Here is a 14,611-nt window from a genome sequence, read left to right as displayed (position 1 = left end):
TCCCTAGGTATCACTGATAGTGCCTACAAGAACCAGTAGATTTTGGTTAGCGTACAGTACGGTCCCTTCATCCATATATCCCGATCGAATCAACAACCATTGGTATATCGAGAGTCGCTCAAGATTCGATAACTATGCAATACATCTTGAAGATCAAATTAGTGACATCGCATGTGCTACTAAGAAACCATTTCTTAAATCACATCAAGTACTCTGGCCAGAGATTTGTCACACTAATATCTCCTCAGATCGCATAGGATATCCACACTCGCAAGTATGTGGTGAATCCTTGACAACAATGCATCGATTCCTATATGTGTTGTAACTGTACCCAATCCCGACACCTGATGACCCCCATAGAGTCGGTAAACGAGTCAAAGCACAGTACTAGCATATAGAGTCTCCATGATGTTTCAAGTAGTAAGGACTAATGGTGTACAACCAAAACCGCGGACTTTATCCACTCGATAAGTGATAACCACTTGGAAAGTCCGGATAGGGTAGTTCGATTATTCATCCTATGAATATCCATTTGCATGCTTCGAACATCTCCATGTTCCCTACCAATGAAACGTGGTACTCCGCATCGCAAATGCTAGTCTCAAACTCGAGCGATCCTTATCCTTATTATCGGACGGCTCAATCGACTAGGAACAGTTTAGAATATACAGTGACTATAAGATGTATTTCATGATAGACATCCCCATGTTCTACCACATCTTACATACACTATAGTATATTCAAGGTCTTTATCAAAACAACAATAGTATATCATAATATAACAATATGAAGAAAGATAAAGTCATTGCCATTAATAAAAGTGTAAATTACATTAAACAAAAGATCGTTTGTACAAAGAGTCATCAAAGCCCATAGACACAAGTTGGCTCACTGGGCACCCACTCTTTCAATCTATGGATACACAGATTGGGCAACGACGAATGCACTGAAAGATCAAAACAGAGGGTTTTCGAGTAACATTTAAGTTAATCCAATAGATCATTGAAAAGCCATAACATTGAGAATTTGAAAACAAGTTGGGGCCGATGAACCTAAAATTGAAGTTGAGAAGGAGAATAAAGTTGAAAATGCTGAAGTTGGAGATAGTATGATTCACAAGAACAAGACTATGGAGTCAAAGGATGGATCCGAAAAGAAATCTGCACTGAAGCCGAAGCTTCCTTACCCGCAAAGATTCAAGAAAAAAACGTATGACAAGTTTTCCATGTTTCTTGATATTTTCGAGAAACTTCACATCAACATTCCATTCACCGATACTTTGCAAAAAATGCCAAAATATGCTAAATTTTTGAAGGAGGTGATGTCTAGGAAGAGGAAGTTGGAAGATTTTGAAATGGTGAATCTGACTGAAGAGTGCAGTGCTATCCTTCAAAAGAAGATACCACAACAATTAAAAGATCTAGGAAGTTTTATGATTCTTGGCACTATTGGTTATTCTAATTTTAATAAAGAACTATATGATTTAGGAGCTAATATTAATTTAATTCCTTTGTCCATTTTCAGGATCTTAGGATTTGGGGAGGTGAAACCCATGCCAATAGCATTGCAGCTAGAAGATAGATCTCTCACATATCCACGTGGAATCATTGGGGATGTTTTGGTAAAAATCGATAAATTTATTTTTCCAGCAAATTTTGTGGTGATAGATATGGAGGAAGATGAAGACATGTCGTTGATCTTGGGAAGACCATTCTTCGCTACTGCTGAAGCCAATATTGATGTCAAGAAAGGAGATTTTTCGATGGGAGTTGAAGGATAGAAAGTAACATTTACTGTATTCAAGGAGGCTATCAATCCATCCAAGGAAAATGTGTTCATGATCGAGAAAGAAAATAATATGGAACACTGTAGCGGAGTAGAGAGTAAAGAAGACAAGCGAAGCAAGCATGATCCGCAGGTGGCAAAGAAGAAGAAAAAGAAAGCGAAGTTCAAAAAGATTTTTGAGTATGCTTGGATGGTGAAAGATAACAGAGAAATCTCCAATATAGTGGCGGTAACGAGCTAGAACAAGCTATAGTCGGGCTAAGAACTGTAAACTATGATTTTCTTGGGAGGAAGCCCAAGCTAGTATCCTTTATTTCTCTTTTGTTATAATTTTATTTTCGTTGTTTTACTTTCAATTTTTGATTTCGCATAAGAAACTAGACATTAATCATAATTTTGAGTTTTTTAGGTGAAAAATTCGAAGCCCCAACACCTATGCCCCAAAAATCATCTCCCAAACGCTGAAATGAGGCCAAAATGCATAAAATTAGTGCCTAGGCGGCAAAGGTGAAATATATAAATGAAAAGAGGAAAGACTCATGCCCGAGGTACTGACCGCTTAATTCGGTATCTATTAACAAGTGCACTAGATCAAATAATAGTAAGTGGATTTAAGTACAAGTATCGAACCCTCAGACACTGTTATTAGCAATTACCAAAATATAGTTATCGTAACTTAATTTAGACTAACCAATAAAAGTGATTTCAGGATTATAACCAACAAATAAAATTGTAAATAAAAGTAATTAAAATAAAACCGCAGCAAGAGTTTTAAAATTTAATTCAATGATGATAAAAATCCTATCAATAACACACGTATGTACCGAACAAATCTTGCAACAAGTAGGTGATTTAGGACTCAGATTAAATTTTAAATTACGATAAATTTTCCTAATTTATTTAATAGTCTATTTTTATAACAATTAAATCTATTCAAATATTGACTAATTAATTTTCATAATTCTAATAAAATTCAAATTTATTAAGGAATTATGAGAATTCAGTTTTAACCTAGAGCCGCACAATGAAATTGAATACTACTTCTAGTAGATTTAACCTTGTGTTGATTAATGGAGAGATCAAAATCAATTTCTCACCTTTCGACTCGAAATAGATTAACATGTAAGTAAACAATTGACCAGATTATTCACAAGACAAATTTAAATCCAAAAATCAATAATATAAAACCAAATCTAAAAAATCCCAAACAAACATTAAAGTTTTCTACATAAATTTGTTCGGCCCAATCACGTGGCCTTGATCAGAGAAAACCTACTACTCAAACTTTAACATAATTCACAATAAAGTTTTTTTAACCCAAAACATGAATCCAAAAATCAAAAATAAAAAGAAAAGATGAAGAATATAACGAGCTTGAACGATGTAGCCGCCTCTTCTGCTCTAGAACACATGTGGAACACTTATTCTAATGAAATAAGACTTATTTATACGCCCAAAATCTTCAAAAGATTGCATCCTTCACGAACAAGAGTTTCCAAAAATATGGAGTCTGCACGCCCGTCTCGCTCGAGAGGGAGAAAATTCCCGCTTGAGCGAGAATATTTCTGTCACATTCTTCGTATTTCTTCCCCGCTCGAGCGATAATAAAACCCCGCTCGAGCGAGCATTTTTCTGCCCAACACTGGATTTTTCTCTCGCTCGAGCGACAAAATTTCTGGTCAAAAAATATTCTTCATCTTTCCATTTCCTACACAAAAACCCGGGAGAATTTTATGTAGACACAATGCATGATAGATGACCAAAACTAATGAAAAACATAAACAATAAGACATGGATGCATGCAAAATAACAATAAAACGACACAAAAATATGCATACAAAATAGAGTTATCAATTATCCCATACTTGAATCTTGCTCTCCCTCGAGCAAGACCAACAAAAATAGTATCCACACTCAAACACAAGTAAGGACGAATCATGGAAATCACAGCCTCAGAGAAGTTCCAACATCACAAAACAAAATCACGAACACTCTCAATTTTCCATAATACACAATCAGTTTAGCGTGAACGTGTGTGTGCCATGTTATTCCTGTTACATTCAACTTAAAAAAAATCCGTTCTACGACTGCTTAGAGACCTATGACAAATCAGTGTAAGTATCACAATCAAGTGCCCCTTCATCCCAACAATATCTAACAAAAACACAACTCCCTTGAGATAGATTACGCACCTCCGGATTTTACACCCGATTTTTTTAAGCCCCAATAATTACCCGCAAACTTAGCAATAATTATGATAGGATTCGAATTTCAATCCCCTCGTCAATAGCCCGGATGGAGCTACAATCCCATTGAACCTGCAAACTTAGCCATGGATCGGTGATTAGAATTTCAATCCATTTCCAAGCCCGGATGAAATTTTAATTTAATTTCAAAAATTTATATTTTTAAATTTAGTAACCCCATTTAATCCGCATACTTAGTCAAGAACAAGATGATTAGGATTTCAATATCTTGCTCATAACCCAGATGAAGCTAAATTTTTTTTCACAAAACAATTCATAAAAATTTTAGTAGGTGCGCCCAAGATCGTACTTGCAATGTCATAAAATAATTGGAAATCAAAAGACATTATCAGGATCAACAAACACCTATTTCCGTTCAATGGTCAAGCAGACACAAACATCATCAATTATATCGCTACACTTCACTAGTCTAACATGTGTGCTTAAAAATATTCACTATTAAACCTATGATTTCTCATGTCTAATCAAGAACAAAATTTTTTCACAAAAAGTATTTTTTCACATCAAATTCATCATCATTGGCTACCATTCATCATCCTACGCATGCGAGACAAAACAGACAATAGACGAACGACACACAATGACATATGACACAAAATATATGCATTTAACTAAACAATATGAATGCAACACAAAAGTGACAAACAATTCATAACTATACTACCCCCCATACTTATCCAAAGTATTTCCCACAATGCTTCAGAAACACAAGACACATAAACACATAAACATATGAAAATAACGAAAAGAAAATGCAAATGAAAAACAAAGACTCCCCTGGTTTATGTGTTGGCGTCTTCTGAAAGAGTGGGTGCCCGGTGAGCCAACTTGTGGCTAAGGGCTTTGATGACTCTATGTATAAACAATCTTTTGTTTAATATAATTTACACTTTTATAATGGCGTTTACTTTATCTTTTATCATATTATTATGTTGTGACATACTATAAGATGTTTAGATGAAGACCTTGAATATACTATAGTGTATGTAAGATGTGGTGGCACATGGGGATGACTATCATGAAACACATCTTATAGTCACTGTATATTCTAAATAGTTCCTAGTCGATTGAGCCGTCCGTTAATAAGGATAAGGATCGCTCGAGATTGAGACTAGCATTTGCGATGCCGAGTACCACGTTTCATTGGTATGGAACATAGAGATGTTCAAAGCATGCAAATGGATATTCATACGATGAATGATCAAACTACCCTATCCGAACTTTCCAAGTGGTTATCACTTATCGAGTGGATAAAGTCCGCGGTTTTGGTTGTACATCATTAGTCCTTACTACTTGAAACATTATTGAGACTCTATATGCTAGTACTGTACTTTGACTCATTTACCGACTCTATTGGGGTCATCAGGTGTCAGGATTGGGTACAGTTACGACACATATAGGAGTCGATGCTTTGTTGTCAAGGATTCACCACATACTTGATAGTGTGGATATCCTATGCAATCTGAGAAGATATTAGTGTGATGAATCTCTGGCCAGAGTACATGATGTGTTTTAAGAAATGGTTTCTTAGTAGCACATGCGATGTCACTATTTGATCTTCAAGATGTATTGCATAGTTATCGAATCTCGAACGACTCTCGATTTGTTGGAAAACTGGCGAGTTCCCAGACCAATTACGATTGATACCCGGTGCAGCGGAAGTTTAAAAATTTTTCATGGAACGTTTCCATGGTATGGGTATCAACCGTTCATCGATTGAATTACGTGTGTGTAAAATTTAAATAACAATTAAATAAATTTTACCTCAAATCTCGCAACGAGATTAATGGACACCAACAGAACAATTCTGCTCTTGTTGTCTCTCCCTGGAACCGATGAACGCCTTCAATCAGGTCCACGAACAGAGGTTTAATCCCTCTGATAGATTGCACTAGAAAATCTATCAGAAGTTTTCTGCGAAGAGAATACACGAATTTGATTCGTTATTCCTTACTGCGATTCAAAATCACAGACCGGAATTTTCTCTGACAGAGTAGGGAGGGGGCGGCCAAAAACGTTTTTGAGAGGCTAGGGTTTTCGAAAAATTGCTCTCAAAATAATGACCTGTTGTGTGTAATTTCTGTACTGAAATAACTTATTTATAATGCAGGCCACTAACACCTTAGGGCCCATTAGTCATAAGCTGGGGCCCGACAAGCAAAGCCCGCTCGTTCAGAAATTAATATAAAATTCATCGTGACTCCGATTGATGAAACGATTTCACCAATGTGCACAGAAACCATTTCTGCACGTTTTAAAGTCAAAATAAATTTTCCTGAATCCGAATTCAGTGGTTTCCAAAAATGTCCATCCCTATGTCATTTTAGGAAATCCTACTCCCTTACTCTTATTTAAGAAGTCCAACTCCTTAGTTCATTAAATTTAACTCTTTAAATTTAACTATCTCAACGGGGATTAAAACTCCATTACACTGTGTGACCCTCAATGGTTCAGGGATACAGCTAGCCGTGGGCTCACAACTCCTTGTGACTCGGAACAACACTTTCCGACTTGCCCAACGAATCATGGTAAAGCGCCTAGCAACATCGCCCCATGATTCCCTAGGTATCACTGATAGTGCCTACAAGAACCAGTAGATTTTGGTTAGCGTACAGTACGGTCCCTTCATCCATATATCCCGATCGAATCAACAACCATTGGTATATCGAGAGTCGCTCAAGATTCGATAACTATGCAATGCATCTTGAAGATCAAATTAGTGACATCGCATGTGCTACTAAGAAACCATTTCTTAAATCACATCAAGTACTCTGGCCAGAGATTTGTCACACTAATTTTCCTCAGATCGCATAGGATATCCACACTCGCAAGTATGTGGTGAATCCTTGACAACAATGCATTGACTCCTATATGTGTCGTAACTGTACCCAATCTCGACACCTGATGACCCCCTCAGAGTCGGTAAACGAGTCAAAGCACAGTACTAGCATATAGAGTCTCCATGATGTTTCAAGTCGTAAGGACTAATGGTGTACAACCAAAACCGCGGACTTTATCCACTCGATAAGTGATAACCACTTGGAAAGTCCGGATAGGGTAGTTCGACTATTCATCCTATGAATATCCATTTGCATGCTTCGAACATCTCCATGTTCCCTACCAATGAAACGTGGTACTCAGCATCGCAAATGCTAGTCTCAAACTCGAGCGATCCTTATCCTTATTATCGGACGGCTCAATCGACTAGGAACGGTTTTAGAATATACAGTGACTATAAGATGTATTTCATGATAGACATCTCCATGTTCTACCACATCTTACATACACTATAGTATATTCAAGGTCTTTATCAAAACAACAATAGTATATCCAAATATAACAATATGAAGTAATATAAAGTCATTGCCATAAAAGTGTAAATAATATTAAACAAAAGATTGTTTATACAAAGAGTCAACAAAGCCCATAGCCACACAGTTGGCTCACTGGGCACCCACTCTTACAATCTCCCACTTGCCCTATAGCCAACTAGTCATACTACGTAGACCCATTGCTTCGCGATGTTTGTCAAACAATGGTCCTGGCAAAGGCTTAGTAAGTGGATCAGCGATATTGTCTGCAGAGGCCACTCGTTCGACACTGATGTCTCCTCTTTCCACAATCTCCCGGATTATGTGGTATTTCCTCAGTACGTGTTTGGATCTTTGATGAGACCTTGGTTCCTTTGCTTGAGCAACGGCACCCGTGTTGTCGCAGTACACCGGGACTGGACCAACAAATTCAGGAATGACGCCCAACTCTTGGACGAAATTCCTCATCCAAACGGCCTCTTTAGCAGCAGCTGATGCTGCAATGTATTCAGCCTCAGTGGTGGAATCCGCTGTGGTGTCCTGCTTGGAACTCTTCCAAGAGACAGCACCGCCATTGAGCATGAACACAAATCCAGAGGTTGACTTCGAGTCATCCACATCACTTTGGAAGCTAGAGTCGGTATAGCCTTCCAGTTTGAGTTCTCGTCCTCCATAAACCATGAACATATTCTTAGTCCTTCGCAAGTACTTAAGAATGTCCTTCACGGCTTTCCAATGCATCTGACCAGGATTAGACTGATATCTGCTCGTGACACTCAGAGCAAATGCTACATCCGGTCTGGTAGATATCATCCCATACATGATACTACCTATAGCTGACGCATATGGTACATGTGTCATATTCTCTATCTCTGCATCAGTCTTGGGACACATAGACTTGGATAGAGAAACTCCATGACACATGGGTAGATGTCCTCTCTTGGACCCATCCATTGAAAACCGTTTCAATATGGTATCGATGTAGGTTGATTGAGTGAGTCCTATCATTCTCTTAGATCTATCCCTATAGATCTGTATCCCAAGAATGTAGGATGCCTCACCCAAATCCTTCATCGAAAATCTACCTGATAACCATATCTTTGTTGACTGCAACATCCCTACATCATTCCCAATGAGTAGGATGTCATCAACATAAAGTACTAAGAATGTCACCGCATCCTTAACTACTTTTTTGTACACGCAAGGTTCCTCCGGGTTCTTGATGAAACCAAAGTCTTTAATTGTTTCATCAAATTTCTGGTTCCAACTTCTTGATGCTTGTTTTAGACCATAAATTGATCTCTGAAGCTTGCATACCTTATGCTCGCTTCCTATGGATGTGTACCCCTCAGGCTGCTTCATATAGATTTCTTCCTTAATGTCTCCATTAAGAAAAGCAGTCTTCACATCCATTTGCCATATCTCATAGTCATACCATGCAGCTATGGCAATAAGGATTCTTATGGACTTGAACATAGCAACTGGTGAAAAGGTTTCATCATAGTCAACTCCTTGCCTTTGAGTATAACCTTTCGCCACCAATCGCGCCTTGTAGGTCAATACCTTACCATCAGGCCCAAGCTTTCTTTTGTAGATCCATTTACACCCTATTGGAACAATTCCATCGGGAGGATCCACTAAAGTCCAGACTTGGTTAGTATGCATCGAATCCAATTCTGACTGCATAGCTTCAAGCCATAAATTCGAATCCGCATCAGAAATTGCTTCCTTGAAGCTTCTTGGATCACATCCAATGTCGGGTTCATCTTGACCCTCTTCAAGAAGAAGACCATATCGAACTGGAGGTCTAGAAGTCCTCTCGGATCTTCTAGGTGCAGGCGTGTCCAGCAATGGTTCCTGAGGTGTGGGATCGTTATTTTGTATTTCGGGTTCTTCTCGAACTTCTTCGAGTTCCATCATCTCGCCTTTCTTATCCAATAAGAACTCCTTCTCCAAGAAGGTGGCATTCCGCGAAACAAACACCTTTGTTTCAGCAGGATAATAGAAATAATATCCGATTGAATTCTTCGGATACCCCACAAAATAACACAAGCTGGATCGACTATCCAACTTATCTCCCACTGTCCGCTTCACGTAAGCAGGACATCCCCAAATCCTCAAGTACGAATACTTAGGAGCTTTGCCATTCCATAACTCGTATGGTGTTTTGTCCACTGCTTTAGTGTGGACGTTGTTCAACAACAATACCGCCGTTTCAAGCGCATAGCCCCAAAACGAAGGTGGAAGCTCAGTGAAGCTCATCATGGATCGAACCATGTCCAACAAAGTTCGATTACGACGCTCCGATACACCATTAAGCTGTGGTGTCATAGGAGGAGTCCACTGAGAGAGAATCCCATTCTCTTTCAGATAGTCCAAAAACTCGGTACTCAAGTATTCTCCACCTCGATCCGATCGAAGTGCTTTAATACTTTTACCTAGCTTGTTTTCTACTTCAGCCTTGAATTCTTTGAACTTTTCAAATGCTTCAGACTTATATTTCATTAAATATAAATACCCATACCTTGAATAATCGTCAGTAAAGGTAATGAAGTAGGTGTGGCCATATTGAGTCCCAACTCTAAATGGTCCACAAACATCTGTATGGATCAAATCCAACAGATTTTGACTACGTTCAGGCTTCCCCTTAAAAGGAGATTTAGTCATTTTCCCTTTTAGGCAGGATTCACAACTAGGTAGAGAGTTAATATCAGACATATCAAACATGCCCTCTCCCACTAGCTTGTTCATCCTCCTTGAGGAAATATGACCTAGTCTAGCGTGCCAAAGGTTTGCCGGGTTTTGACTATCGATTTTCCTTTTGTTTGTTGTCGCCGGTTTGTCAATACAATTTACTGGAACGTCTTTTAGTTTTAAATTGTATAGATCGTTTTCAAGTTGTCCATTTCCAATTAAACATTCATTCTTGTAAATACTGCAAATCCCATTCACAAAATTACAAGAATAACCATCTCTATCAAGCATAGAAATAGAAATAATGTTTTTAATTAAATCTGGCACAAATAAAACATCTCTCAACAATAATTTAAAACCATTCTGCAAAATCAAACAAACATCTCCAATGGCCGTAGCTTCAACTCTGGAACCATTCCCGAGCCTCAGCTGGGTCTCACCCATTCTAAGCCTGCGACTTCTTGTCATCACCTGCAAATCATTGCAAATGTGAGAACCACATCCGGTATCCAATACCCAAGAAGTTGTATTAAGTGACATGTTTATTTCGATATAGAACATACCCTTTGCAGTTCCCAACTGCTCAAGATACTCCTTGCAGTTGCGCTTCCAATGACCCGGCTTCTTGCAGTAATGGCAAACATCCTTGGATTTTCCATCGTTTGAAGCCTTTGTCTTTTGCTTCTTCTCGGGTTCCACTTTCTTGGGTGGGGCAGAACGTTTCTTGCCCTTCATACTTGGCCCCTTCTTAGCAGAAGATGAGGAGCCCACCAAGAAAGCTGGCTTATCCTTCTTAAGTGTGGATTCATATGTAACGAGCATATTGACCATCTCTTCAAGGGTGGCCTCTATCTTGTTCATATTAAAATTTATCACGAATCCATCAAATGAAGAAGGAAGAGATAGAAGCAGCAAGTCCACATTGAGTTCATGCTCCAATACCAAATCAAGGGTCGCTAACTTCTGTATGAGCCAAATCACTCGTACCCCATGATCACGGACCGAAGTCCCTTCACGCATGCGGCACGTCATCAACTCCTTAACAGTAGAGAACCTTTCAGCCCTCGACTGAGCCCCAAAAAGTTCCTTGAGTTGCGTGTGAATGTCAGCAGCATTCACCGTGTCCTCAAATCGCCTCTGGAGTTCATCAGACATCGAGGCTTGCATATAGCATTTGGTCTTGATGTCATGGTCACACCATGCATCAAGTTTGGCCAATTCCTCCGGACTTATGTCAGCTGGTGCTTCCTTCGGAGGTGCTTTCTCTAACACGTAGAGCATTTTCTCCGAAGTTAAGACAATCTTCAACTTTCGGAACCATTCCGTATAGTTGGCGCCAGTCAGCTTGTTTTGTTCGAGGATCGAGAATAAAGGATTTCGCGAATTCATTGTATGAAATACTGAAAAGGAAAAACAGACATATATCAATGATTGTTTAACAATTTACTAAGACATAAAATAGGCGAATTTAATTTTATGAATCTCACTCCCACTATTTTAACGATTTCACCACCCTCTAGTGAAAACGGGAAACTTTTTCCTTAGTGAGAACATGGAGTCCAATTGACAAACTTATGGTCCCGAATAATATCAGCCAACCATAATTCTCAAAAGGTAGAGCCCAATTGCTTCCAAAGCAACCCCCATGTATTTACCTCATGTCCAATAAGGGCCCAATAATATGACGCCGTTTAAAGTGACATGTCAAGATGACCCATCAATATTAAGTTGTGATGGACGGCCGCCATGTGGATCCCCCAATAATATGAGCCGATCCCATGGGAGTTCCACCCAACTTACAACATTTGTCGATCCAATGTACAGCTTTCCGACGAACGGGCCCCCCCAATAATATGAGCCGGACCGTATCCGCGGGTAGCATCACATACATTGACCGTTGATGGAAGGTAGGAACATTTAAACAATATTTAAATTTCCTTTATTTATCTTGATATAAATTTTAAATCATATTTAAAATGAGGGATTTTATTTATAAAAATATTTGTCTCATCATTTTAATTTATTGCATGCATTGCCGGATTCACGCAATTTATGTCTAAACATGCATACAATCATAATATCACATATTATATAGGATGATCGATTCCATTTCTAATTGACCCGTGGTTGCCAATCACGGGTCTTAGTCCAATCCTAGGTAATATGCAGTATGCAAATGCAATCCTATTACATATGCTTCCAATTTACATTTCTTCAGTCTTCATTGTCTGCTGGGCCCACCATCTTCAAATCTTGATCTCCCACTAAATCTAATGTATTTACAATTAAATAACAATGACAAGTAGGGGATACATTTTTAGGGGGTGGGAACGGGCTATAAACCAAGCCCACTTTTATTACATATGACATTCATATCGGGCCATAAACCAGGCCCATTAATAAAACCAACAACAATAAAGACAAAATGTAAATTCCTAACATACACCTACAAAATTGGTCATGGCAATCGATCATCCTTATCCAATAACATTTAATTCAAAATTAATTTATTGGATAACATGCTGTGGCAATTCAAATTTAAACAAGATAAAATCATATTTTATATATAAAATCACATTTCACATATAAAATCATATTTTATCTCCATATCAAATAAAATCATATTTTATCTATAAAATCCAATTTTACAAATAAAATCATATTTTATCTAATATATCATAAGATCATATCTTATCATCAATTGTACCAAAATAATTGATTTCAAAATTCAATTTACGGATAAAATATTAAAATTTTCCAAAAATTCAAATTTATCCAAAATCAATTTTAAAATTTACGGACTCGAACAATTCGATCCGAAATCTCGTGAACCAATCAAAAACAATTTTTGACCGGACCAAAAATAAAATTTTAAATATTAAAATTAATAAAAATTAAAAATTAATTTTTCCCGCGGGCCACCCGGGACACTCCCGGGTTGGCCCGCACCCGGGGCGCGGGCCGGGGGCAGCCCGGCTGCCCCCTTAGGGCAGCGCCTGGCGCCGCCCCTGGGCGGCGCCGAGCGCCGCCCCTGGGCAGCGCCGAGCGCTGCCCTGCGCAGCGCTGGGCAGCGCACAGCGCTGCCCTGGGCGGCGCCGTGCGCCGCCCTGGGCGGCGACGGTCGCCGCCTTGGGCGGCGCTGTGCGCCCCCTTTGGGCGGCGCCGTGCGCCGCCCGGGGCAGCAACAATTGTTGCCCCACCGGGCAGCGATCCAATCGCTGCCCGGGTTTTGCCCCGAAAAAATTTTTTATTAAAAATATTTATTTTGTTTCATAAACCGAGACTCAAAAATTTTGTACAATTGATTATTCAATCGATTGATCTGAGCAACCTGGCTCTGATACCACTGTTGGAAAACTGGCGAGTTCCCAGACCAATTACGATTGATACCCGGTGCAGCGGAAGTTTAAAAATTTTTCATGGAACGTTTCCATGGTATGGGTATCAACCGTTCATCGATTGAATTACGTGTGTGTAAAATTTAAATAACAATTAAATAAATTTTACCTCAAATCTCGCAACGAGATTAATGGACACCAACAGAACAATTCTGCTCTTGTTGTCTCTCCCTGGAACCGATGAACGCCTTCAATCAGGTCCACGAACAGAGGTTTAATCCCTCTGATAGATTGCACTAGAAAATCTATCAGAAGTTTTCTGCGAAGAGAATACACGAATTTGATTCGTTATTCCTTACTGCGATTCAAAATCACAGACCGGAATTTTCTCTGACAGAGTAGGGAGGGGGCGGCCAAAAACGTTTTTGAGAGGCTAGGGTTTTCGAAAAATTGCTCTCAAAATAATGACCTGTTGTGTGTAATTTCTGTACTGAAATAACTTATTTATAATGCAGGCCACTAACACCTTAGGGCCCATTAGTCATAAGCTGGGGCCCGACAAGCAAAGCCCGCTCGTTCAGAAATTAATATAAAATTCATCGTGACTCCGATTGATGAAACGATTTCACCAATGTGCACAGAAACCATTTCTGCACGTTTTAAAGTCAAAATAAATTTTCCTGAATCCGAATTCAGTGGTTTCCAAAAATGTCCATCCCTATGTCATTTTAGGAAATCCTACTCCCTTACTCTTATTTAAGAAGTCCAACTCCTTAGTTCATTAAATTTAACTCTTTAAATTTAACTATCTCAACGGGATTAAAACTCCATTACACTGTGTGACCCTCAATGGTTCAGGGATATAGCTAGCCGTGGGCTCACAACTCCTTGTGACTCGGAACAACACTTTCCGACTTGCCCAACGAATCATGGTAAAGCGCCTAGCAACATCGCCCCATGATTCCCTAGGTATCACTGATAGTGCCTACAAGAACCAGTAGATTTTGGTTAGCGTACAGTACGGTCCCTTCATCCATATATCCCGATCGAATCAACAACCATTGGTATATCGAGAGTCGCTCAAGATTCGATAACTATGCAATGCATCTTGAAGATCAAATTAGTGACATCGCATGTGCTACTAAGAAACCATTTCTTAAATCACATCAAGTACTCTGGCCAGAGATTTGTCACACTAATATCTCCTCAGATCGCA

At 39.0% G+C, this 14,611-nt stretch overlaps 1 protein-coding gene across 1 annotated transcript; it reads left to right on the top strand.

The window, feature by feature from the left end:
• The first annotated feature begins 1,129 nt into the window (after positions 1–1,129).
• LOC140861596 (uncharacterized) lies at positions 1,130–1,780 on the top strand. Its single transcript, XM_073264618.1, has one exon. It carries the CDS (start codon positions 1,130–1,132, stop codon positions 1,778–1,780), a length of 651 nt encoding a protein of 216 aa, XP_073120719.1.
• Positions 1,781–14,611: the final 12,831 nt, after the last annotated feature.

Source organism: Henckelia pumila, chromosome 4, assembly GCF_033568475.1.
Source record: "Henckelia pumila isolate YLH828 chromosome 4, ASM3356847v2, whole genome shotgun sequence".
NCBI lineage: Eukaryota > Viridiplantae > Streptophyta > Magnoliopsida > Lamiales > Gesneriaceae > Henckelia > Henckelia pumila.
This window is presented reverse-complemented; position numbering and strand designations above follow the sequence as displayed.